This window comes from Fundulus heteroclitus, chromosome 1, assembly GCF_011125445.2.
Source record: "Fundulus heteroclitus isolate FHET01 chromosome 1, MU-UCD_Fhet_4.1, whole genome shotgun sequence".
Taxonomy (NCBI): Eukaryota; Metazoa; Chordata; class Actinopteri; order Cyprinodontiformes; family Fundulidae; genus Fundulus; species Fundulus heteroclitus.
The window spans coordinates 3,934,063-3,959,531 of record NC_046361.1 but is presented as its reverse complement, the minus strand read 5'-3'; the positions used below and the strand labels follow the sequence as shown (position 1 = coordinate 3,959,531).

General features: G+C 44.6%; 1 protein-coding gene and 2 long non-coding RNA genes across 3 annotated transcripts in view; all 3 read left to right on the top strand.

Moving 5' to 3' along the window:
- bcl2l1 (BCL2 like 1) overlaps window positions 1–21,371 on the top strand; it is a 36,565-nt gene extending 15,194 nt beyond the window's left edge. The window contains exon 3 of the mRNA XM_012879402.3: window positions 19,966–21,371. Within this exon, the coding sequence (XP_012734856.2) occupies window positions 19,966–20,109 (144 nt within the window). The 3' untranslated portion in view covers window positions 20,110–21,371. The remainder of the gene's footprint in view (window positions 1–19,965) is intronic.
- LOC118566600 lies at window positions 8,013–11,462 on the top strand. Its single transcript, XR_004933137.1, has 2 exons — window positions 8,013–10,740; window positions 11,226–11,462. It is a non-coding gene; the product is annotated as an uncharacterized LOC118566600 (long non-coding RNA).
- Window positions 21,372–23,727: 2,356 nt separating the features above from the next.
- Window positions 23,728–25,469, top strand: LOC110369576. The gene is made up of 2 exons (XR_002429193.2): window positions 23,728–24,611; window positions 25,284–25,469. It is a non-coding gene; the product is annotated as an uncharacterized LOC110369576 (long non-coding RNA).

Here is a 25,469-nt window from a genome sequence, read left to right as displayed (position 1 = left end):
GAAGGGGCAGACGCAGGTGGCAGTGACTCAGCTCCAGCAGGAAGCAGAATGTGGGTCAATAGGTCAAGCAGCCTGAATTCTGCAGCTCACAGCTCCACGGAGCGGCTGCACGGCGGCGACGAGCTGCAGACGCTGCAGTCAGATGCCTCCGCGCTGCTCCACTTTTTTAGAGCTTAGTGGAGAAATGGGGTCACAAGCGAGTAACCCGCCCCCCCCTTCCATCTACGTCTGTTCTCCACTCTCCTCCTCTCTGCTCATTTTCTCCCTACCTTTTCTCTCCTTCCTAACGGGAAACATAGACGTCTCCGTCTGTCTTCCTGCAGCCTTACCATCCGTCTCTCCTTTCCTTCCCGTTTTCCCCCTCGCCATCCTCCTCTCCGTCTGGCTTTTCTCTGCCGTACCCCGTCTCCATCCCCTCTCCGTGTTCATATCCATGATCAGATTATGAAGCATATCACGGGATTAGTAAATCTCCCGCTTTATATTAAATTTGGAGGAGCGAGGGCTGGATAGAGGAGGCAGATGAGTCTTTCATGATAATGTACAGTACTTACAGAGGAATAAACGATGATAAAGAGCACCAGAGCCACCACGGCTCCAGTCATCAATGAATGGCCGGGGGCGTGGGGGGCGGGGGGGCAGTAATAGAAGAAGCTTTAATCAGCAGGTTTGCAGTGAAAGGGGAAAATAAGCCAACTGGAGAACATAAAGGGAAGTTGTCGCCTGCTGCTAGATTTTCATCTGTGGAGTGTTTCTGAGAAAAAGCCTTTTTTTTTTTTTTCTCAACTCGTCACACTTTAAGTGACTTGGACGACACACGCCATCGTTTCCTCCCGCTGCTCTCCTCTCGTCTCCTTTCTGTCTGTTTTGGGGCCCTCTTTGTTCTTCCGCTGCGTCCCGCCCCAGTCCGCTCGGCGCTTTTCTCCTTCAGCTCTTAGACAGATGGCAGTTCTCTGGGTCATGGTGAGGTGTCAGGGTGGGGCGACGGCCTACAGGGCGCGGCGTTTTGTAGCTGAAGACGTCCCTTCCTGGTGTTCCTCCTCCGCCGCCGTTCTCCCTCCAGCTCGCTTCCCCTCGCCGTTCTCTCCGCTGTCCCAAACATCTGCTGTCTCCGCCGGACCAGCGCACGCAGTCCACAGTCCTTAGTCTTCCTGCTGCGTCTCATCGGTGTACAAATAAGACGTGTGTGTGTGTGTGTGTGTGTGTGTGTGTGTGTGTGTGTGTGTGTGTGTTTGCTGACAGAATTGGGTTCTGTAGAGAAACGGCCCCCAGAGTGCGGCAGGGAACAGATTGGAGTCTGAGCCTCCTTGTCCTGACTCATTAATCTCCTCTTTAATTCATGGTCTCACCGCCGGCTCAACTCAAGCATACACACACACACACACACACACACACACATACATGCACGGTGTCGCCTTCAAGGTCCAAAAAGTAGAAGAAAGAAAGCTTCCTGGCACTTCTTGGCTTGGCACGGACAATCACACATGTTATCACTGAGGGGGGGTTTAATCATTAAATCTCCGTGTGTTTGGGAAGCTTTCTTCTGCCTGGACGATATCCATCAAACTTTGAGCCAGTTCCTCCACCGCCCTGCACCGTTCCACGAAAGGCCAGCAGCGATGCTCTGTTTTCACGCGGCGTTGCCAGATACTGCGCGGAAAGGCGCACCGAGGCTGGTTGAACAGCCTCGATGTTTAAAAGCAACAGCGGTTGACCTCAGGCCCGCACGATTCCACAAACATTAGTGCTGATCCTGCAACGGCCCGCACCCCTCTGCTTTAATCTGGACCTGGGAACAAGTAGGAGTCAAAAGATCGCTTTGTTAGGACCCATTCTAGGGTGTAAAGACGAACGAGGATCAAACGCTTGATCCCAGGCAGCTAGAGTTAGACAGTAGGGCTGATGTGTGTTCTGGTTTGGATGAACCATGCTGCAGCATGTTGCATCCCCTGATCATTTCCACAGTATGGAAAACAGACTGAAAAGGTGGAGGTGAACAACTGAGATGTCTGGTAATCCACCTGTACAGGGCAAAGTACTGCAGCATCCCTGAATGTAGGTTCAGCATTTTTTGGACCAACTGCATTTAGTTTATCTGCCACCTTGACGCTCTTGTAAAAGTTGTTAGAGCTGTCCAGACTGGATGAATAAGATGTGTTAGTGACTTTTTAAAGTTCACCAAACAACGGAGGGACATGGCCGACATGATTCATAACTGAAAGAAGCTTTTAGAACAGGACTCGTTGTTTGTTTAGCACATTTGGAGCTGCTGACTAGAAACACTCCCCAGTTTGTAAGTTGGAGCCAAATCTATAAAAGTTGAATGTTCCAAAATATAAGACTTCTGTTTTCTCTTATTTATTTTTTATATCTTTTAAATGTCGTCTGATCATCTTAAAAAGCCTTTTAGTTGGATAATGGTATTGTGCTTTAGTGGTAAGTTAATCTTTGAGTCACCTGCATTTATTTTTCTTTATTTGAACCCAAAGGTAGACAATAAATGAAATCAATAGGTCCAAGAATTGGCCTCTGAGGGACGACACAAGAGGGAGGAGCTGTATAGTACGTCACTTAGCCTGATTATAAAAGTTCAGCCTCTCAAATAAAGCTGAAACCACTGCAGTAGCCTCAGTTCTGACTCTTTAAAACCAACAATACATCTCAAAGAGGAGCTGAGAATGCTGAGGTCTACCATGTTAAATGCAGAAGCTGAAAAACAGCAGAATTCACTAACTCAGTAAAAGATTAGCGGTAGATCTAAAAGTTGACCATTTAAACGGCCTTGTGTGGTCTTCATCTAACCTAAAGTTTCCCAAAGGCCTTCACCCTCAAACATAAAAACCCATTCATCCCAGCGCTTTCTCTCTGCCACGACCATGCTGTTTAAATTCAGAGTTGAGTCCTATTCTGAATACTGCTGCCTGTCAGCTTTAACCCGTCACATTGTCACACTGCGAGCAGCGAATCCAGAAAGTAAGCCGAGGGGAACCACATGCAGGCGTGTCGAGGAATGGAAAACCAAGGTCTCCCTTTAAGACATGCACATTTTTTACATTACCAGTCGAATGGATGCCCTCCTCTTCAGGGATCAGCAGATCTAACATGTATTTTTTTCTATCATCTCTTCACAGTGGTTGGCTTTTTGACTGTTTTATAAAGTAGTATCAGTCTTTTACCAGGACCTCACTACGCTGCTGCCTGACCTTTAAAAAAAAAAAAAAAAAAAAAGGCAGAAACTAAATGCCTGAGTTGTGAGATCTAATGAGCTTTTCACTCCTTCGTTCTCTGTTCCACAATTATTCTTTCCTCCGCTGGTCCTGTGGGATCTTGGGCGTCAGACCTGCCCCCCCCTTATCCTTTTAAATGCCTTGGCAATTGTGATAAGGATGCAAACGGGACGGAAGGCCGTAAGGAGGAGCAGGAAGAAGTGGAACTCGTGGAGATGATTAGGACATTGATAAGGACGCAGGAACAGGCCTTTGCATTGTTGCCGTCACATCTTAACTAGGCTCACATATGACACAACTTGACCGGGATAAAGAAAAAGTTGTGTAAAACTGAATACAGTAATTTTAATGATAAGGAAGGCATTACATTTAGGAGGACATTTAAATTGTAAATCATTTGTTATGCTGCGGAGCCGAATTCTGACTCTTAAGACTGACGTTACTGTCTGTATACACAAGAATCAGTCATTCAGTAATTTCTGCTGGACCCACCCTGTGCTGAGGGTGAAAGGTCACCATGGCAGGAGAGAAACACAGCAAACTGAAAACAAAAGCTATCTCCACTGCTTTCTTCTCGCTATAATTTAAAGTCCAATAAGAGGAGGGAGTGCCTATAGGAGCGACTCTTTCTAGTGCTCTCTGCTGTCCTGCTTTGGATTAGTTTGTACTTGAGCGGCATGATGGTGTGGGCGACACAGACTCTATAGGTGGGGAAAGAAATGTTTAAAGAAATGATCAAAATCAAAACTGAGGTCCAGCCGTTCAGAAGCACCTCCAGTTTGTTGGGCAAGTTTTGGAGAATTTGGTCTTTCACTTTCAAGCAGGATTTCCTTTTGTTTGTGCCTTAACGACACTCCTGGCTGTGGATACTCAGTGTCCAGTCACATGACTGTCACATGATTCTCACATGACACCTTACAGTCACATGACTGTAAGGTGCCAATAAGGTGTCTTTTTTTTTTAAATAGTAAACAGGTGCAGTGATCGACAACCTAATATTCAGTGCTTATAATACAGTTTTGCAAGCTTTACGAATGAAAATATGACTTTTGAAAAACAACACATCATCTCAAGACACTTTACAAAGTCAAATTCAATCAAATCATCAGATTGGTCAAAAAATGTCCTCTCTAAGGAAATCGAGCAGATTGCATCAAGTCTCTCCAAGCAGCATTCACTCATCCTGAAAGAGCGTAGAGCCACAGTGGACAGTCGTCTGCATTGTTGATGGCTTTGCAGCAATCCCTCATACTGAGCAAGCATGAAGCGACAGTGGAGAGGAAAACTCCCCTTTAACAGGGAGAAAAACCTCCAGCAGAACCAGGCTCAGTATGAATGGTCATCTGCCTCGACCGACTGGGGAAGACAGAGCAGAGACACAAAATACAAAATAACACATTGATCCAGGAACCCTTTCTATGTTATATGGCAATAGTGGATGAATTCCCTGCCCTGGATGATGTCACAGCTAACAGAACGCCAGACCAGGTGTACCTACTATGAAGGAAAAGAAAAGACGGAACAAAAAGTTAAAAGCTGAAATAACAAACAATGCAAATTGGAGAGCAGTAGGAGAACTCAGCAGAGTGAGATAAATGGTAAAGGGTAAACGTCTGTTTATCCAGGCATTCCTCTCAGGTGTACTTCTGTTATTTTACTCAGAACTTTTAGCGCCTTTCACACCAAACGCGATTTCACCAATTTTGCGTGCTGTCGCTCTCCTGACATTATCGACAACAGCTGCACAGCGGGCGACAAGCCAGAAATGCAGCAGTACAATGGGGCTGTCTAGGGACACTTTCACTTAACTGCCACTCCAGCCCTGCTCCTTTCTGCACTCGTCTCAGTAGTAATAACTGGTTGAGTCATTCAACAGGCCGACCGCAGACTGCCACTATCAGCCTGTCTACATGTTGAATGCACCACAGTTCTTCACCCCACGTCACATCCACATCCGCATCCTGATTGGTTGTAGCGACGCGACACACGTTCAGATTTTTCAACTCCCAACAAGCTTTGCGTCCGCTGCAGGTTTCATGTTGCTCTGGCTTCGCTTTAATCACCAGAACCGGGCCTTTTTGCGACACAAGAAACGCGTCTGTTGCCTCCCTTCGTGTCACATCGCGTCGCAGCGCCTCTGCGTTGCATCTGTACATGAATATCATGCAGGTCTGTCGCTCGGGCCGCCACATTAAGCCTTTCAGTGTGAACGTAGCCTCAGTCGTGCTAATTCTGGGTTGTTGTTGTTGTTGTTTTTTCCTACCCAGTTGAGGACATTCATAAAGGAAAAGCTGTGTGCCTTAGTTCCTTCTGGAAGGGAAACTCAACTCTGACCGTCCTGGTTGTAGAGGAGTTGATGGATAAACCAACGTGCCGTAGTGTCTTAAGCGTAGCTGTTCCTTTTCAAACTTTGAGACAGGAGTTGCTGTCAGTGTTTAACTCAGAAGGGACGCCACAGACAAGTTGACAGACTTCTCATCATCAGATCTCGCTGTCTTGGCACAGCTCTCCTAAAAGTGTCCTATTGTAGACGTGCTCGCCAACACCATCCCTGGCGTGTAGCTGTGTTTTGCCAGATGTGTACCTCCCTGGTTATTCTTTTCTTCATAATCAGGTGTGCCTCTGTAAACAGCGAGATACTAACCCAGACCTCTGTCAGTTAATTACAGTGTGTATAGAATAATAAAGGAAGTCTTTTGAAACCGTCTCCAATGTAATGAATTTACACAGGTGGACTGTAATTAAATAGTCGGACTGTCTCAGAGATGATGACTGTAAACAGAAAGTGTAACAGTGGGTAGATTGTGTCGCGGTGGACCTGACAACGTTTTCTTCATGGCGTGGCTTTGCGGCACAAAGTTCTCCCCAGCGTGTTTCTCATCCAGGATACAGTCAGCCATTCAGTCTGTCCTCTGACTTGCACTTTCGCATCACGTCAGCTCTGTGTCAGGAGGTTTATGTGGATCTGAGCCCATCAGCTGCGTCTCCTCATCTTGCCGATCCCTTAATCCCGTCGTGGAGCGTCTGTCACAGTGGAAATCAGAGGACGCGGCGTTCGCTGGCTGCTCTCAGCCCCGCCTGACGTCACAGTCAGTCTCCCCAGCCGGAACACGGCGTCTCCTCCGCGCGTTCCTGATGTAAACAGCGTTTCTTCAGCCAGCGGGACGTGACGGGAACTTTTTGCTCAATAAACAAAAACACACGAAGCGACAGTGTTGCACGCCGCATTCTTTGCCAAGGGACACCGCAGCCATGAGTTGTTCGCGTGTCAGCTACCAAAGTGTTGCAACTTGGGGGGGAAGTGTTGCTCAGCTACAGCCAGCACTGAAGAAAGCTTCAAATGTTTTCCAGAGGTCCTGCTGACCATCAGGCCTGTACAAACCAATGAAGTAGGAGGTTCTCTTGGCCTTTCAGAGAGCTGTTCCCTCTAAGCCTGATCCTTTCTGATTCAACATCTTTAGCATCTTTGTAAATAAAATGGCTCTTATAGCCGTCTTGATTTTCAGAGAAGGGAGAATTATTGTATCGTATGCAAAAACAAAATAATGGACTCTAATTTACTGTGACTTGTTGACTTTTTTTTACCTTCGGCCCAACTCACATCTGGTAGCTTCTGACTCAGCTTATATGTGTCCATACTCACACATGCCCTGTGTAAATAATGCTGATTGAATCCAAACCACCTTCAGAGTTATGCAGGGGTGTGTACATAAGATCACTGATGAAGTTGTGCTTTCGTATGTTGCACTAGTATTGAGCGTGCCTGACCTGGGGATTGCTGGGTGTTGATTCTTTTTGACTCCACCTGAAGAAGATGTCTCACCCTAGTTTGAAGAAACTGAGATCGCCAAACCCTCTACATTAATGTTTCTTTGTCCCCTGTCTGGCACTGTGGCAATAGGAATTGTTGTCTTATTGCCAAAAAGAGCCCAACAGAAAGTTGAGCTTTACTGCTTTGCCCACATTAACCTTAAATCGTCACTGTGATGGATTTCTTTGTCTCTTTGCCATCTCATCAGACCTACAGCAGAGCTTGGCATGCGGTAACTCTCCATTTTGTTCTGTGGGCTCATTCCTCCATTCTTCCAGAACAGGACTGGTTGGTCCGGATTGTTTTGGTCAAGTCGTCGTTCTTTAGAGATGGAGAGTTACACGATAAAAACAAGCTGCCTATGAGAACAAGAATGTTTCCGATTGTAAACGGCGGAATCTTGGTCAGCTTTTATTGATAGATAAATCTAGCTAGGGATGCCCATTGCCTTGGGTTCTTCTCTGCATGTGACTGACACATGTGTCACAATCTCTACCTTTAGCCTGCTTGAACTAGTTTTTTTTGCCTCCAGTAGCCGGTTTGTGGACATTGTGTGCTTTGTGTTGCTGGAAAGCGTGTTATATCTGTTAAGATCAGCGTGTCTCAATCTGATGTTGGAACCAGATGCACAAGCTGGTGAAATATGTTAAACTGAGAGTTACAAGCACATATACAGCCTAGGCACAGGTCCTCCAACCTTTGATTAGTTTTAATGAATAGTATTTGGAATATCATTTTTCATTTAGGCTGTTACTCATCTGCTTAAAGTCAAAGGTGTAACTTTACTGAAGATTTGTAAATAGGGCACTTTTAAATTACATTCTTATAAGCTAACAGAGGAATCTTCCGCATTTTATAGTTTGTGTTCAAAACTATTTGAACACAAAGTAGGCAACGTGAAAGGAACGCTTCTCACTTTGATGTCATTTTGATGACATTTGTCTAAAATTGATTATTTTAGACGAAATCTGATAATGAATGAGATCTAGTTAAAGGCGGAGCTGTGAACTTGGTTCAAAATAGTTAACTCTGAACCTGCCGGGACTGAATATAGCGCTAGTTCTTCAGCAACCACTCAGTTCAGATGAAATACTAACAACATCTTAGTTGGAGGGCTTTGGCTTTTTCACCAAATAGTTTAACGCCATCCTTGAGACGAAGAATGCCTAGGGAAGGCTTTTCTGAAGATATGGCAAATGAATGCTGACGTTAGCTGTAGAAGAACAAGACAGGCTTCATGTGGACAGATTACAGCACATGATGTTTTCTTTCCAGAAGAGGTCAGAAGGACCTGGACTTTATCATTGTTGATGTGCAGCAAAAAATATGATAAAAGAAAGTGGAAAAAAAACTTGGAGAGGTATGTGAGGAGAGTGCCAGTCAGGCAACATGGGCAGGCGGACAATGGTGAGGTGTGTGAAAAGCACCTCACCAAAAGGCTTCTTGTTTGCAGTACTGGTGGACATGTTGACGTGGACTGTGATGTTCGCAGATGATATTGTGGTCTATAGCGTGAAGGTGTAGGTACGCTTTGGAACAAAGTCGGTCAGAGCGAGGCGGAACAATTGTGTGTAAATGAGGAGGCAGCAGGTAGACGAATGACAAAGAATGATGGTGGAAGAGTTTCAGAACTTGATGTACCGTCCAAAGCTAAGGACAGTGCATGAGAAAGGCGAAGAGAGCGGAGGCAAGGCAGAGTGGATGGAGGGGTGACTTCTGACAGAAGGATAGCTCTAAGAGTAAAAGATCATGTTTTCAACACGTTGGAGGCTTACTATCATGTTCACTTTAGAGACTGTGGCACTTAGAGAAGACGGAGCTAAAGACATAAAGATTTTAATTGGTCGTTACCATGGACAGAATTGGAAACATGGTAGAGTGTTTGCTGAGGTTGAAAGGTTTAGGGAAAACAAAGAGGCAAAACTGAGATGGTTTGCACATGTGCAGACGGGAGACGGTGGCTATATGGAACAAAAGATGATCAGCATTGAGCTCACAGCTATGTGAGTAAGACAAAGGAATACTTTGAATTTTTTGACCATTCTTCAGGGGGAAAAAAATCGATTTTCTTGCTTAGCTTCTGAATTGTTACAAATTACAAAGTGAAGTACGTAAGTTAATTACTTAAGAGTGTAAGCATTAATTTAAATAGTGGTATTGGTGGCCATCATTGGGCTTTTTACCAAAGAAAGGAGTGATGTTGTTAAAACACAATTGCCAATCGCAGACAGTGGTTTTTTTTCCCCCTTGTCCCCAACTTATTGAACTCCAATCCATCTTCCTCCCCGTTTTGCCTAAGAGGAAGAGGATGTGCGGTGTTAATCGACGTCTGGTTTGTGTACGTGTCACGGTCAGGGGGGTTGGGGGTTTCGCCATCAGGGGATTTGAGCGTTGCAGCTTGTTATGTTGCAACATAGAAGCAACAACAAGTCCAGGTTGATGAATGGCAAGATGCTGCTACTGATCGTTAAAATGCTCCTTTCTCCACGCGCCGTAGCGGCCCATTTATCAGCTGCAGAGCCGGACCTGCACATCCAGACAGACCCGCGCACATCACACACCCTAATCAGCTGCTTCTCCGTAGCCGTGGCAACCAGCTGCACAAGCCCCCTCACTTTTAACTCCCTTTCTCTTTTTTTTTTTCCTTTTCCTGCTCACCCTTTTGCTTTCATGAGCTAATCCTCCCTTCATCCTTTTTATATTCTTCCCCAGCTAACGAAGGAAGGCAAAGTAAAGACGTTTAAAACATTGAGTTTTAAAAAAAAAAGAAAGAAGAAAAACAGGCATGGTCTTAAAGGACTTTGCAGGCTGCTGCCTAGCATCTGATTTCCTCTGGGAAGCCGGCTCAGATAAAGGGAAAGAAAAAAGGCGTGACCGTGTGAAAGAAGAAGATAAAGATGGGGTTTACCTGTCAGGTGAAGTGGGAGATGGAGCATATCAGACCAATAGTCCCGACTTGATATGTGCATAGGTAATAGATGCGCTGTTCTCAGATAGAAATAAAGCTGGTGTCTCAAAGGGCTTAATTATAAGGCTTTCCTAAAGCAGAATGTTCATCGTCTAATTTCCAAGCGAAGGAACAGATTCCGAGTCTAGAGACGGATAACGGAAAAGTCACGCTTTGAATTATGTCTGCAGATGCAAAGAAGCATTTAGCTGCCGGTGATTCGTATTTAAATGTAGCATGTGACCACGGCAACCTGATAATACCCAGACTGCCAGTGGAAAGGTCGAGCTACGCTGTTTGATTTATCTTCTCAATGTTCATGTCTGCCATGGTTGCCCTTGCTGGTATATGTATAATAGTGCTGCGCAATATCAGGAATGGATGTAACCATAATATTATACTAGAATATACTGCTGTATTGATTAGGATTAACCTATACTTTCATGACTCCTTTTTCCTTCATCAGTGTCCAAACCACCTTGGCTGAGTGTTAGCATCTCCGCCATGAAAACTACACATCAAATGTGGGCATTACAGACAGTCCACGTCTGCCCACCAGGCCAAATATATTATTGATAGGCAGAATGATGACATTGAAATCTAAAATCCTCCTAAATGCTGCTTCCAAGTAGTCCGTCGTGATTGGACGCGCCTGATCTATGCAATATCCCAAAGTGCTGAGGATTAGTGGTATAGTTCACCACAAGTATTAATGATAATCCTGTGATGCAGAAAGATTTTACAATGACTACATGGTCAGGAGTTACCTGACTCCGCCAGATAGATTTGCTCCGCATATCCATCTGGAAACCTTCCGTTGAAGTAATTTTGGGAAGGGGCGAAAATACTGGTTAGCTGATTGGCCTATGTTGGTGATAGACGGGCCAAATAAACCAATCAGATTCGTCGTCGAGCGACAACGAAAACACAACCACAAGCCAAGCTACTCTTGCTGCTGCAGGTAAAGGCTCGTTAGCTCAGCAAAGAAATACTCTGTAATTCCGATAAAACTTGCTCGATAGTCACGCTAACGCTAGTTTCATCGGCTGAAGCCGCCATGTTCTTTAGACTGAACTGTCGCGCTTCCCGTTGCGTCACACCTCAACCTGCCTCAAAGCCAACGCTGATTGGACGTTCATTTGGTGAACGGCTCCAAATTTTCTTCAACGGAAAGTAGCCAGACTGATCTGCGAGTGAAACCTTGAAAGCTCGCGAGATCAGGATGGTCTCACGAGGCTAGGTCAGGAGCACTCTGTGACTTTATCTCGTGAATGAAGCGGGTACTAGCTTGGTGTCAAGAGCCCAAATAAGTAACCTGTCAATGGTAGCAAAGGTCAGCCTGCTGCTCTGTTTCTGCTCATAATGGGCAAAGCATGTTGGTTTCCAGACGTACACTGTGTTGTGCTACAAAAATGGGAATAAACATAGCTTGATCTAGTTAACATCGGAATGCACATACTTAGATATGCATGTATGGGGAACTGCCCTTCTTCTCACCTTTTCCCTGAATGTTTCTCTGTGATAGATAATAGTTTGCCGTCTGCTTGCTGTTTGTCTGCCTGCCTGTTTTTTTTGTGTTTTACACGATGCTTATGCCTTAGAATCCAAAATAAAATTTCTAAACTTGGCAAATAAAGTTGATTCTGATTCTGCAGGCCTGGAGACTCGGGTTTAGTGATACCTAGTTTAACCAAACCTTACATCCGACCGTAGCATCCAAATCAGTTCGGTTGATGCCTTCTGAAAGTAATTTATTTTTCATTGAAGGAATGCTGCAGAAAATGTAATTACGGAATATAATTATGCGGTGAAAGCTTTAAAAGCGAGTAAACCAGAATGATTTGAAAGTGTACCTCTTGATATCCTTTTTATGAATAAAACAGATGATTGCAGGGTGAGGAAAGAGGTGTTTTTTTTTTTTTTTTTGGTTGGTAGAGATGTAAATGTGGATGTGTTTAGTTTTAAAAACAAATTCTAAATATTATATTTTAAGAAGTCTGGGAAAAACTCCCTTAGGAATGCCATCTGTAGCTGAGGTTGGCACCTGTCCATTTAATTACTGTCTGTTATAATTCAATAAAACTATATTTATATAGCGGCCATTCATGAAACCTGTCATAATTGGTTTACTCACTTTAGCAGAGGATCAAAGCGAAGCAGAAGCGTTGCACACTAATCTATGTGTCACTAACTACGGAGACGCCTATACCGTAGAAACGTTAATACCGTTTTCAGTTGCTAAACTAGTTATTTCTCCATGTTACCAGTAAACTGTGGTTCACAGGAAATTCTTTAACCCTGATTTGCAACATGTCCAGGCTTGTCCATTTCAGGACGTTAACAAGCCCATATCATGTGCTACACCTACATTCTCCACATTCCTCTGGCTTTCACAGAAAGAGAGAGGCTGGGGTCAGACGGCCCCCGTCCTAAACTCAGCCCATCCAACAGAAACGTCTTTAATTGTGCGATTAACTGTTTCTTTATGGCTACTTCCACGTTGCTCAACTTTGATGTAACTCTTTAAAAGCAAAGGTGTTCAAATGTAAACTTTGAACCCATCTTCACATTTCCCAGCACGTTATCTGCTTTTACCATTGGCAACGTCTGGATTACGTGTCCATATTTTAGACAGAAGTGTCGGCCTGTCGGAAACCGTTCCCCTGCTTCATCTGGGCCTGCCCTGCATTCTGGTGAGCTGGAAGCCAAATATTTACTTTACTCCGGAAGCTTCCTCTCATGCACAAAGTAAAGAGCCCTTTTGATTCCTCCCACTCATCGCCGAGGCTTAGGTAGAGTGGGTCATGCGTTTGCTTTGCGAGGACAAATAGTTTCATTGAGTAAGAGATCAGAAATGAGAAGCATTAAAGGACAGATTCCAGCCTCATGAGTCCAGGCTCTCAGTTAAAGCCCAAAGCCCGTCACCGTGTTAAGATCAGCTACATATTATCACGTTCTGAGACTGAGGTAATATTTTACAGCAGAGGCGTGTCTGTGTTCTTGTATTTGCAACCGGGTGAGAACATTTTTTGCTTATTAGTTTTTGATCCTCCCTTTTTTTTGTTGACTAGGGGTTAGGTATAGGACTAAGATGTCAGTTAGGTCAGGATGAGTGTTGGTTATGTACAGGTAAAGGTTGGGGTTGGGCCATAGAAAGGCCTGACGAACGGTCCTCACTTTGTTCTTTAAATGTGTGTGTGTGTGTGTGTGTGTGTGTGTGTTGACAGGATTAAGTCGTAAATGAATCGTGCTACTGTTCAACAAGATTAGTCTCTTCTAGCGTCCCACAAACCCACCGCTGCTAAAGCTTGAAGCAGGTATTTTATCCTCATCAAACGGATGTCATTCCTGTCCCATTTTCAAATCGATAGGGTCAGCTTTCAGTTTTCATGTCGCTAAAAGCTGGAAGGCATAGAAAGAGGAGGAAAATCTATGTGTTTGATTAAGTGGTTTAGTTCAGTCCTAGAGATCAAATGGTGGAATTCCGTCTTCATCAAGTCTGGAAACTGAGTAATGAGTGGTTTCTTTCATTCAGGTGTTTTGGAGCAAAGATGCGTCTAAAAGCTGCCAGAAAGTAGCTCTTTATTAGAGTAGGAGAACTTTGGTTTTGTTGATGGGGTTTAAATAAAAACCAGAAGACAAGGCTTTATCGTTAACTAAATGAGCATTCCTGCATTTTCTAGGTGTGTGGTGTTGCATCACACCCTGTTGTACCGACCAGTCGAGATGAGCGCGCTCTCCCTAAAAAGGCCCGGCAGGATGTGTTGCATATTTGTTTTTGTTCGCTGATCTTTTTGAAAGAACAATGTGCCGGTGGAGAAATGCACGGTCATCATTTCGTCATCTTTTGTTTAATACGTGTCAGGCCTCAGGAATGCATGGGTTCACAGCTGAAGCAAATCAAAGGACTCATTTCCTAAAACAGCTTTTGATGATACTTTTCAGGGAATTTTAGCAACTGTTATAATTTTTTTGCTTACTTTTAGAAGCCGCTTGATAAATAAAGTCCGCCTGTTAGAAATGAAATTTCAGTCTAAATGCAGCTGTAGCCCTAGGAAGGCCAGTTTGCAGTCGGTAGTGGCAGCATCATGCCGCGGGGAGGCTTCTCTTCAGGAAGGTTAGAGAAGCTGATCAGATGGAAGGAGCATAATGCAAAACGATACTGAAAGAAAACTTGTTACAGGTTGCAAAAGACTAGAGTGAAGATTTATCTTCAGAACAGCCACCCTATGCATGCAGCCAGAGCTGCAAAGGGATCAAAGATCAGGTGTTAGGACGACCTACAGAAAGTGCAGACTTGACAATCTCTGGCAAGACTTGAAGTTAACTTCTCACAGTCACCATCTATCCCGTCTGTCAGAGCTGTTTGATTGGCACAAAGGGGGGAAAAAAACTAGTGTAACTATAGATATATACCCCAAATACCTACAGCTGTGATAAGTAGGTAGTACTACAACATATTACCCATAGGAGTACAAATATAAACCTTTTTCTTTTTGTAAAAACTTTGTAAACCACATAGGATTTTCCTTCCTCTTCAACCAGGAACCACTTTATGTTGATCTGTTACATAAAATCCCAATGAAAAAGTTCATTAAACAACGTGAAAGGTTCAAGGGGTGTGAATCCTCGGTGCTGCATAGAAATATTCTCCGACCTGTTTTGTGTGTTACAGCTGGGATAACACACATTAGCTACGTTTAGTGATCACAATAAAAATGTCATGTAAACGTAGCAATAGAAAAATGGTGATCCGATTAAACTAAATGGGAATGAAACCGTATTATGAATGAGATGGTGGGGGTGGGGGGGGGTTTATGCCGATTGGCGGTCCGATGGACGTGCAGGATCAAGTTATACTGAATGTGGTGAGCTGACCTGAGTGTGCGCTCTAAGTCAACGTGACACATTTCTATGGCTGAATATACGGCGGGAAGCTAAAACGTTGAGTAGCCAAACCGTCTGTGCTCCCGATATAACCTTTCTATTTGAAACATTAAAATGACTCAATGGTATTATTTATTCAGTAACGTTTCAACCGTAAATAGAAGCTGGTGCCAATCCATCCTGGCCATTCAGAAGACAAAGCAACTTGGTTAATTGTGTTGTGTTAATTGTGTGCCCATATAAACGGTACACTCCGATTATTATTATTTATTTATTTTTTTAGTTTTTAATCGGATTGGGAAACTTTGTGCACGTAAACATAGCTGCTGGGACCTGTCCCTTCATGACAAAGTGTCGGTGACGTCACGCTACAGAAGTAAGTCATGGTACTCTTATCACGGAGCAGCACGCTCTCCACCCGTGTGTTGATAGCTGCGAAAGTTAAGATCGGTTTCCTCAGAACTTGGACTACATTGCAACACCTCGCCTGCAGAGAACATCATCCCATGTTCTCATGGCGTCAGTGTTTCCACCCATTCAAGAGCTGGTGCTTCCAGGGAACTTGAAGGTGATTTCGTTTCCTGTTTAACTGTGACAACGCGGCACTTCAAGCCACTTTTATGACTGCAATGAACAGCATGTACAGAACTAGACCACAGAGATGTGTTCCCACGCAGGTGAGGCACTCTTGGAATGACTTCCTCTTCATCTTGGTTTGTGCCTTTGCTCCTGGTATTACCTTCCACTCATGTTCCAGAACAGAGTGGTTCCTGAGAGCTCCCCATCCCTCCCTCAGAAGCCAGACTCACAGCTGCATCTCCATATTGATCTCATTTTCATTAAAGCTCTTTAATTTCACATTTACATTAGAAGGCGAGGGTGCCATTGGCTCAACGTTACATCATTCTCCAGAGTTGTCTTTTAAAACATCCGCACACGTTGGAAATATCTGTCAGAAGTGATCTGTTCTCTCTCATTTAAATAGAGTGACTCTTCTTAGTTTAAAAGGAGCTGATTGCATCACACCTGTTTTCTGTGTGTAAGACGCTGACATCAGGACATACCACTATACTGCAATTTACTGTAATTTTCTGCCGATATGTAATAATGAATTATTCAGAGAGGCTTTATACACCCAGCGCAGTCTTAATCAATGCAGAGTGATCTCATATTTGTCATGCTGTATTTGGTCGCAGTGATGGACTATTCGTCTACTCACCGTAATGGATTTTAATGGAATATTCTTCAATCTTTAACATGTCCCATGTGTATGATATTACAGTTACAAGAGCTCAAAGTTGCAGTGTGTACCAGCAATAAGGATTTATTAAGACTCGAAATGAATTAGTTGTTCTATTATCGTAGAAAGCTTTTCGGACGCAGCCAGTGGGCCCTCCAGAGTGCTGTAGGCTTCAGATCTCCCAGTCTCCCTAATCTATAAATGATCAGTATTTGGAAAATCCGACAAAGTGACATACCTGATCAGAATCTGAAGAAATTGCAAACATTTGCATTTCTGCTGGTGGGTTATAACCAGATCACAAAGTAGGCAAATAGCTGAAAACTGCATCTAAACTTAAGCAAGCTGTTCTTCAGATGATTAAAAGATCATTTAAAACAGCGCTGAAAAGTAAGTTCTGTCAGACATGGTCATGACCTCCTGATGGCAGAGGCAAAAAGGCTTTCTGTTTCTGACTAGCTGGGTTGTTGAGTGTCCAGTGCTGCCAATGTTGGATGCTGCCAGTTTTAACTTCTTAAAGAATCCTGAGGGTCTTTGGGACAGGGGTAAAGCCAAGTAAGTTTCACCTTTGCTGAGCTGGGAGACCAAATCGGGTGTCCATGAAGACGCCAGATCAAAATTTAAGGGGTATGCCATGCTTTTTAATGCCTTCCTTTTCACATTTAAATCATTCAGTTGTGGTCTATATGACGTGGAACTGCGACGCTTTGGTATGACAGTAGTTGCCCCGCAGCCCCTCTTTTACCCCCTCGTCTGAGAACAACTGATTTTGGTGCTGTCTCTTTAAATGACACCAAAACCCACAACCCCTCCAGGTCACAGAACCTTCAACTCCACCCCATACGGCCATTTTAGTAGTATGCGTGGGGACAATGTAATGAACAACTTGTCCACTTGTAGCTTCTGCATCCTTTAGCTGGACTACAAAACTGCAGCGAAAAACATAAAAATGACGACTTCACAAAATTAGTTTAGCTGGCCTTGTTTAGCAGCAAATACTGTGACATAATTGTTAAAAAAAAAACATAATGGGCAATTGAGAAAACTGATTGACATGCAAACTTTGACCCAATCAGAATATAGAGATATCTACACAGCACCTGTAATGATTTGAATACACTCAAATGTCCTGCATTCCTAGAGATATAGTACACAACATAATGTATTTAAGAGCTAAAAAGTGGATTTTGCATGATGTACCCTTTAAATGGTTTTATTGATACTGTGGCCCATCGTTAGAGAAGGGTTTAAAGAACAGAGGCTTTCTAAGGCCAACTGTCCTTCAGCACCACAAGCTTATCCATTTAATCTTTGTCAGGGAGCGATTGGACATGGAAAAGTAGAAGAAAGTTTAATTCTTAAATAAAAAAAAATAATCTGAAGGCTCCTTATGGCTTCCAACATTACTGGCATGACAAGTAGGACCCACTGGAGAGGAATTCTGTGTAACACAGGATTTTATTCAGTGAAAAAAATGGAGCTTCACGTAGTACAGGGGAGCCAAACCACAGCAGGCTATGTGGAGATGTTGTGGAGAGCATCGACTGAGGGCCTTTCAGCAGACCACACTGCAGTTCTGTTGTCTTCACATGGATTAGGCCCCTCTTCTGGTCCTGATTTAAACCCATTGAAAACACAAAGTAATGATCCCAGCTTACCTCATGGAGCTACATTCCCACCAGCTTTCAGGAAACAATGGCATCAAGCACATATTTTGAAGTGATCAACAAGAATGGTCCCGCCACACACTACGGAGAACTTTTTTTAATTTTCGGGGGCTAATTCTTTGAAACTTTGCTTACAACATGGTTATGATCTTTCAGCTTGAAATTCAAATACTTCATTTCTTCCCTGGTCTTAGCATAGCCTGGCGCTTCTTTCCACTCCGCAGCTTTGAATTGTAAAACGGCGAGGCTCCGTTGACGTGTTATCAGAACCTTATAGTGGGTTTCCAAACTAAACTACCATCCCCAGCACAGGCCGGTCAAGGTGTCCGGGTTAAACTCTTGTCTGGACTAAACATCGGGGACAGGAACAGACCCTACAGCGCTGGCCGTTGGTCAGTGAGCTAAGAGGGAAACGGTTTCATTGCTAAATGTTAGACCATGTGACACTAAAGATGTAGCACTGCAGAATATGCTCCCATCAGGCTCATTTGCCAGGTTAAAAGTGCCTTCTTGAAAATAACATCCTTTGAGCAGGTATTAAACGTGGTTTTTATGAAGCCCAGATTTCTAAACTCAATTTATTTTTTTGATTATCATTGGTTTCAAACAGGAAATCATAACTAAGAGAACATCAGAGGACTAAAGATTGCGCCATGGTGTTTATGTTTGGACCTTTATTTGGCATTGCATCAGTTCTAGAAATGAAAGTAGTCTCATTGTCCAGTTTTTTCAAACAGGGCTTTTATCCGTCTCAGAGACATGTTGTTATCTGGTTAAACCGGCAGCGAAGACTCTATGGTAGCCAGTCCACTGGGTAATATGATGTCTCACCGTTCCCGGACCACTCATGAATCCTGGCTTTGTCCTCTTGGAATATGGCCAGGCCTTCAGAGAACGCATGTGTTGATGGGAATCCTCCAGTGATTCACTAGATCCCGCCGACCAACTGACCGCCTTTATTTGGCCGACAAGTGTGGGCAAAACGTAGGGTGAGGATAAAAAGGAGCGGGCGCTTCCTGACTTTATTTCTTGGGATAACGAGATGAATTTCTGCAACGAGGTCCGACCTGCTGATTTTGATTGGCCGTGGTGAAAGGAGAATTTTCTGGACGCCCGTCCACCTGTAACAACCATCACAGCCTATTTTAACAGGATCTTCAGCTTCTGTCAGAGTGAAGTAACTGGTGTCAGCTGAGACCTTGTTGACTGCAGTACTTTTCCATTTAAAGGCTTGTCTAATTACTCAACCCAACCAGTTAAATCCAGATGATGCTTTTCCTTCTGGTTTTTGTTGTTTTGTCAGGCAGTGTAGCTTCTAGGTAGAAGTCATGGTAATCTTTTGAAAATCGTGTAAACCCACACATTAGACCCAGGTAATGGATTCTAGGAGCTTTCTGTTTCTGTTTTTCACTCATTTCTCAGCCATAGCACTCTCCTGTTATCCTGTTGGCTTCCAGTCACACCCCCCCCCCCCCCAGCCCCCTATTAAAGACCTTCTGTTGAGTTCACTCTGACTAACAATGAGCCACCTGAGTCACTTTCACAGTTGTTTTGGTGAAATGTTCCTGAATGGGTGCTTAGAGGGCGCATTAGCCTCCCAGATTCTGTTTACTGTGTCTGCTTTGGAAGTGTGGACAACATCAGATAAGATCTGAGCCTTGTCCTGTCAGCTGAAGTCAGGCCAGTCTGTTTATGGGACCAGAGCCTGACGGCCGCCTCCTTGTGGTCGAAAGTGAAAACTGCACCCCTTGCTGATTCATTTCCTGGAAATGACTTTCATTTTAGGGTGTGGGGGTGGGGGGCTTGGCAGACTGAGAACAGCTGGCAAAGAGTGTCTACAGCAGCAGCGGTTCTGGAGGAATCCACTGATGGGGTGCCAGGGGGGGGGACCGGGCTTTTTCCCGCTAATTAGTGGGATCGTGTTGCTGCAGTCCTCATGGAATCCTTGCAGGTGATTTTTGTGGCTTTTGCCTGTTGGGTTGCCTGTTGTGTCGCTGCGGTGGACTGATGTTTCCAGATGTGACTGCGTGGGCGGTGGCAGTCATACAGCTGGGGGACCTTTACAAAGGGAATCCACCTGCCTGCAGTCATCTCGCCGTTAATTCGGGGAACTCGTTTTGTTCTGACTCAGTTTTCAGGCGCTAACTCTTCTCTTTCTCCTCCTCTTTATGTTTCACATCTTCCAGGAGCGCTTTGCTGAAATCTTTGGGGGCAACGCAGCGGCGGAGAGCAGAAGGTCTCAGGAGAGCTTCAAGAACTGGCTGCTGCTGGGAATGAGCGTGGTGACGGCCTTCATAGCCGGCTCCATCTTCGTCCAGAAACGCCTGTGAGAGGACGGCCGTCCCGTCACGCCACCCATCACTACGCTCCAGATGAAAATGAAGGTCCTGTTCCACAATGTTTACTAGCGTATCAGACAGCGGACTGAAAATCCTCCAACCTTGCTGGAAGACAAATAAAGAGTTTAGTATTCTTGTGTTAACTTTCCCGTCTTGAAGCGATTTTCGTGATTCTACAGAGACTGACATGTTTCTTTCATCCACTGAGCCATCTGTTCTTTTTTTTTTCTGTTATAGTTTTTTTTTTTTTTGCTGTCCAGATTTATGAAAGATCTTATTTTGATTTGTATTTTTCAAATGTTTAAATTAGTTTTAACAGATTTTTGTCTGCCGTTGCCGGTCCTCTAAAACGGCTAAACCTGATTTTTAGTTGTACATTTCTACTGGGACCGCCTCACCGAGAGTCGCTGGGTCGCTGGAGTACCCCCATGCCTGTTTTGTTGCCCCTCCCACAGAGAGCCGCCTTGCTTGTGCCATATGGAGAGTAGAAGCCCACGAGCACCTTCTGTGTATATGAGTCTCTGTCGGCCAGCCCGACCCCCACCCGCTGCATCACCATCCATCAGTCCACGCGCAGTTTACAGGAACGGGGCGAGCTAAAGGAAAGCGTCGGCGGATCCTTTCGCTTCATGGACGGCCGCGGCGCTTTGCTCGCCATCGTGTCGGGACGCAGCTCATCAGAGCTCCGTGCTTACAGCGGCAGCTGAAGGATGCAGGAAATACTGTAGCAACTTATTTGAACGCAGCAGCACGTAAAAACACGAGACCACTGTGAGCCATTCACACACGAGGACAGTTAGTGGGTATCCATCAGCAAAACGTGAAACGGTTTACTGCACCTTCCCAAAGTAGCCCCGCCCCTCAGACTTTTCTCTCACTATAATAACATTAATCATTGTCTGATGTGATGGACCATCACAAATCTGAATAGTGCGGCATGCATTTTAATGAAGGTTCAGTGCTACACAGCTCGAACTAAGTCGGCCTGGATAGAGAGTGGCTGTTTTCAACTTTTATCACATATTTTACATTTTAATGAAGTCTTCGCTTTAATGAGACAGATTAACCAATCCGCTGCATTAACCATGAGATCCGGTGGCTGTCCAGACCTTAAATCGGTGCTGTAAATAGAAGCGGCCGCTTCAGTTGTTGATTTGTTGGGGCTAATTAAAGTCTGCCTCGGACATGGACCATAAATATCTGTAGCGTGTTCCACAACCAGAGCTGTAGTCATTAAATTAAACTTGAACAAATGCTTCTCAGCCTTATTTGTGTCCGTTTACGGTCCCTCCGTTGTGGTGGCTTCTTATCAGAGCAGCAGATTCAAGCCGATTTCCAGCTGCTCTTCATCTTTAGCAGGTTTGAGGTCGTAAACCGAGCCGTGGAAAGCGAGCAGATCCAGCTCCGTGCATGGACGGCCTCCCAGTGCAGGCGGACCGGGTGTCCACGGCTGCTTGGCCATAAGACCAGGCGCCGCAGCCGAGCCGTTCCTCCGGCCTGGCGCTGATCAGCAGCTCGCCAGCAGGAGATTTGTGTAGCAGAGAGAAGCAGATGTTCCCAGCGGAGCCACGCAGCGTTTGACGTGACGGAGGAAACGTCTCGCCTCACATCTTGGGCGACATGTCGGCGGCGGCAGGACCACGCAGCCAGGCACCCAAACCTCCCAGTTGCCCATGAGTCCCCCCCCCCCCCTTCCTCCGTCCTCCCCTGGCACTCTGAATCTGTCAAATCTCTGTCCGTCCCACCCCCCCCCCCCCCCTCGGTGGGTCCCACGGCTGTCACTGGAGCTACTCGCGTGTGTCACTCACAGCTGGCCCACCTGCTGCCTGACACACACTCAGCAGCGAGGAGCGCTCCATGAGCTGCAGGAGGGGGAGGGACGACCTCGCCTTTGTTTCTGAACACCTATCCATCTTTAATGCAGAGTTTTTGTAGTTTTCGCCCGCCTGCGTCGAGCAGCTGCTTTAGGTTTTCTGCTGAGCACGGAGACGGCGCTCCATCTCCTGACCCACAATCTCCACGCCGCTTCCAGATGCTGCTCTCAGATGAGGTCAGCGTGACGCTCACTCATCTGGACCTTAACGTCGTCCACGTTGCACCGCAGTGAAATGACACCCTCCAGGATGTTTCACCCTTTAATGTGTGAAACATCTGTCCGTCGTCTTCGCTATCTCGGATCATCTCGGTTTTCCCTCCGTCGTCCTCTAATCGACACGTGTGGGTCCGTTTCTCCACAATCCGGAACGTTTGATGCAAACATCTCGCTAAATCAAACAGTACAAAACAACGGACTCGATTTAGAGGTCAGAAATGCTCGTATCCGGACCATCATCCTATCAACCAGGGTCTGCTGTCGTACATTCCAGTACAGTATATTTATATAGCTATTTTTCTAGTGTGTGCTCCATTAAGAAGCTGCTCACTTCCCTCTGCTGTCTGGGCCCCAACTCAAACGTGTGTGTGTGTGTGTGTGTGTGTGTGTGTGTGTGTGTGTGTGTGTGTGTGTGCGTGTGTGTGTGTGTGTGTGTGTGTGTGTGTGTGTGTGTGTGTGTGTGTGTGTGTGTGTGTGTGTGTGTGTGCGTGTGTGCGTGTGTGCGTGGCAACCCGTTTCTGAAGGCGGCACATATGAAGGACATGCGACAGTACTGGCTAGACCCTATACATCTATAAATATGCTTGTTATTTAAACGAATTAGGATAGTGAGTTAGCGTAGTGACATATTTAAGTACAGAGCAGAACTGATGGCTTTTGAAAACTAATTTATATTTGATGTAAAAAGCATATTCGTGCCCCTTCAAATGGCCTTAATCTCCATCGTTGCGTCAACGTGCGTCGTCATCTGTGGGTTGTTTTTTTTTCCGATTGTTTTAAGGATTGTTTGGATGCTTATTAGACAGGAAGATGCAATTAAACGAGGTTGATTTGGTTTTTTTGGCTCTTTAATGTTGGCTAAACAAGCCAAAACAACAACAAAAAAAAAGACAAAAAAAAAAAAAAAAGACCGTGGAATCATATTTATGTCGATCGTCTTTTAGTATGTCTTTAGAATGCCATTGTAAGTTTTGAGATAACACTGAACCTAATAAAACGATGTTTAAAAGGTTTTCTGGCCTTTTTGACTTTATTCTCTCTGTGACTTTAAATCAGAATAACAATTTCCTGTCTTAGGTCGGGTTGGATTAGCAAGACTTTATGAGCTACATGCCAGGATAATGAGGAGGAGAATCTTTTACATCCCTATTCCCTCAAGCTTCTCTCAATAGTTTGCTAGAGTTCTGGTCCAACACTATCAGAACTACTTTGACCGACTGGTTTGCAGGCCTCCTTGCTTTCACGCACCTTTTTAACTCTGCCCAAAAATTTATCAGAACTTTTAGATGGTCCCTCGGAAACATTGACCTTGTTGTCCTTAATCCATCTTGTAACTAATCGGGAAGCCGCTCCATAAGGAAGACCCAGCGGTGGCCCAGCTTTAACTTCCCGGCTGATGTCTTCAGTTACTTCAATATTTCCACGTGTTCCCATGTTTTCCTCCTGATGCAACCGATTTTGTGAAGAGTACACATCCCTCCTGTGGTGAAACCCCCACACGGCCTCATCACCTAATGTAAGAACGATCATCATGGCCAAACATTAATTTAAATTTTATCAGACCAGAGCTCCTGTCTTTGTCCATGAGTGCCTTTACTAACTGTAACCTGGCTTTTTATGCTGCTTTTGCACTAATAGCCTCTTCCTCTGAGTGATCCATGACTGAGTCGCTGGGTTAAGCCAGCATCTTCACCAGATCCTGTTGAGCTGCAGCTTTCATTGAGGGCTCAGGGTTGAGTCAGTTGTTCTCCCCGCTGCACATGCTAAGGTGCACAGGACATATCAAGGAGAGCCAAGGATCATACAGTGCGTTAGTGTTTTAGACACTAGGAAATGTGCGCCATAATGACAGTGAGTGTAAATGAACAGGGTGGGAGCTGGAGTCTGAGTAATTCAGACCCTCCTACAGGGAGATGAGCGTTACCTCGTCTGCCAGGTTAATCTGGATCCCTGCAGGTCAGACTGCGCTGTTTCAGATGGATGACGTCACAAAGGATTGTTGTCGTCACCAGATAGTTTGATGACACACGGGGCTCAGGGCACGCGTCTGAGTTTGCTCTTATCAGTTCAGGCCAGAAGTCCGTCACTAACGCACTGTAGCTGGCAGCGGTTTTGGCCTCCGAGCAAATATTCGCTTCACTTCAGCAGTTCACCCCGACTTTTTTCACCTTAACAGTTGATTTTGCTTCAGGGTTGGTACACACTTTGCACTAAAAACCTGTTCCTCTCTGGATGTGAAACCCATCTCCTTGGCTGGATGTCCCCACGCTGCCATGTTTGATTTAGCCTCTTCAGGCATCTGGTAAAGATACCGAGGGCTGACTCAGGCTAGGAGAAATCCACAAGTCTCTTCTGTGATATCCTGGCTGACTTCTTCTGCACCGCAAAAAAGGAACTCAAAGTAAGTAAAATGTTCTTGAAATTTTTGTTTGAGCAGCTAAATAAGACTATTTTCCATTGGAATAAGATTTTTGCACTTTAAATAAGGCAAGGCAAATTTATTTATATAGCACAATTCAGTACAGAGACAATGCAAAGTGCTTTACATGATTAAAATATAGGAATAAAAGCAAGTAGGGATAGAATGTAGAAACAAAAAAAGAACATTTAAAAACAGTAAAACAGTTTAACTTGAACATTCAAAGGCAATTTTAAACAAATGTTTTTAATCTCAATTTAAAAGAACTCAGGCTTTCTGCACTTTTACAGTTTTCTGGAAGTTTGTTCCAGATAAACGAAGCATAGGAACTAAATACTGCTTCTCCTAGTTCTGGTTCTAGGTATGCTGAGTAGGCTGGAGCCAGAAGACCTGAGTGGTCTGGAGGGTTGATACACTGATAACAAGTCTGTGATGTATTTAGGTGCTAAGCCATTCAGGGATTTATAGACTAACAGAAGGATTTTAAATAAGAACAATTCATCTCCATCTTATTTCAAGTGCAGGATATCTAATTATCTTATTTTAGGGGTGAAAGTATTCATACCATTGTCAAATAGCCTTATTTAGCTGCTCAAATGAAGGAAAAATATAATTTCAAGAAAATTTGACTTACCTTGACTTCCCTTTTTGCAGTGTGAGTTTTCCATGAGGGCAGCAGTGAGTTTTAGGTGTCGCCTTAAAACAGATCCACAGGAGTGTCTACATTTAACTCAAATATAATAAACAGACGGCTACTACCCACAACATCATTACCTGGGCTTCTCCTCATTGTTTAAAGGAGTTTGAATTGAACAATAAAAGCAAAAACATCCAAAATGA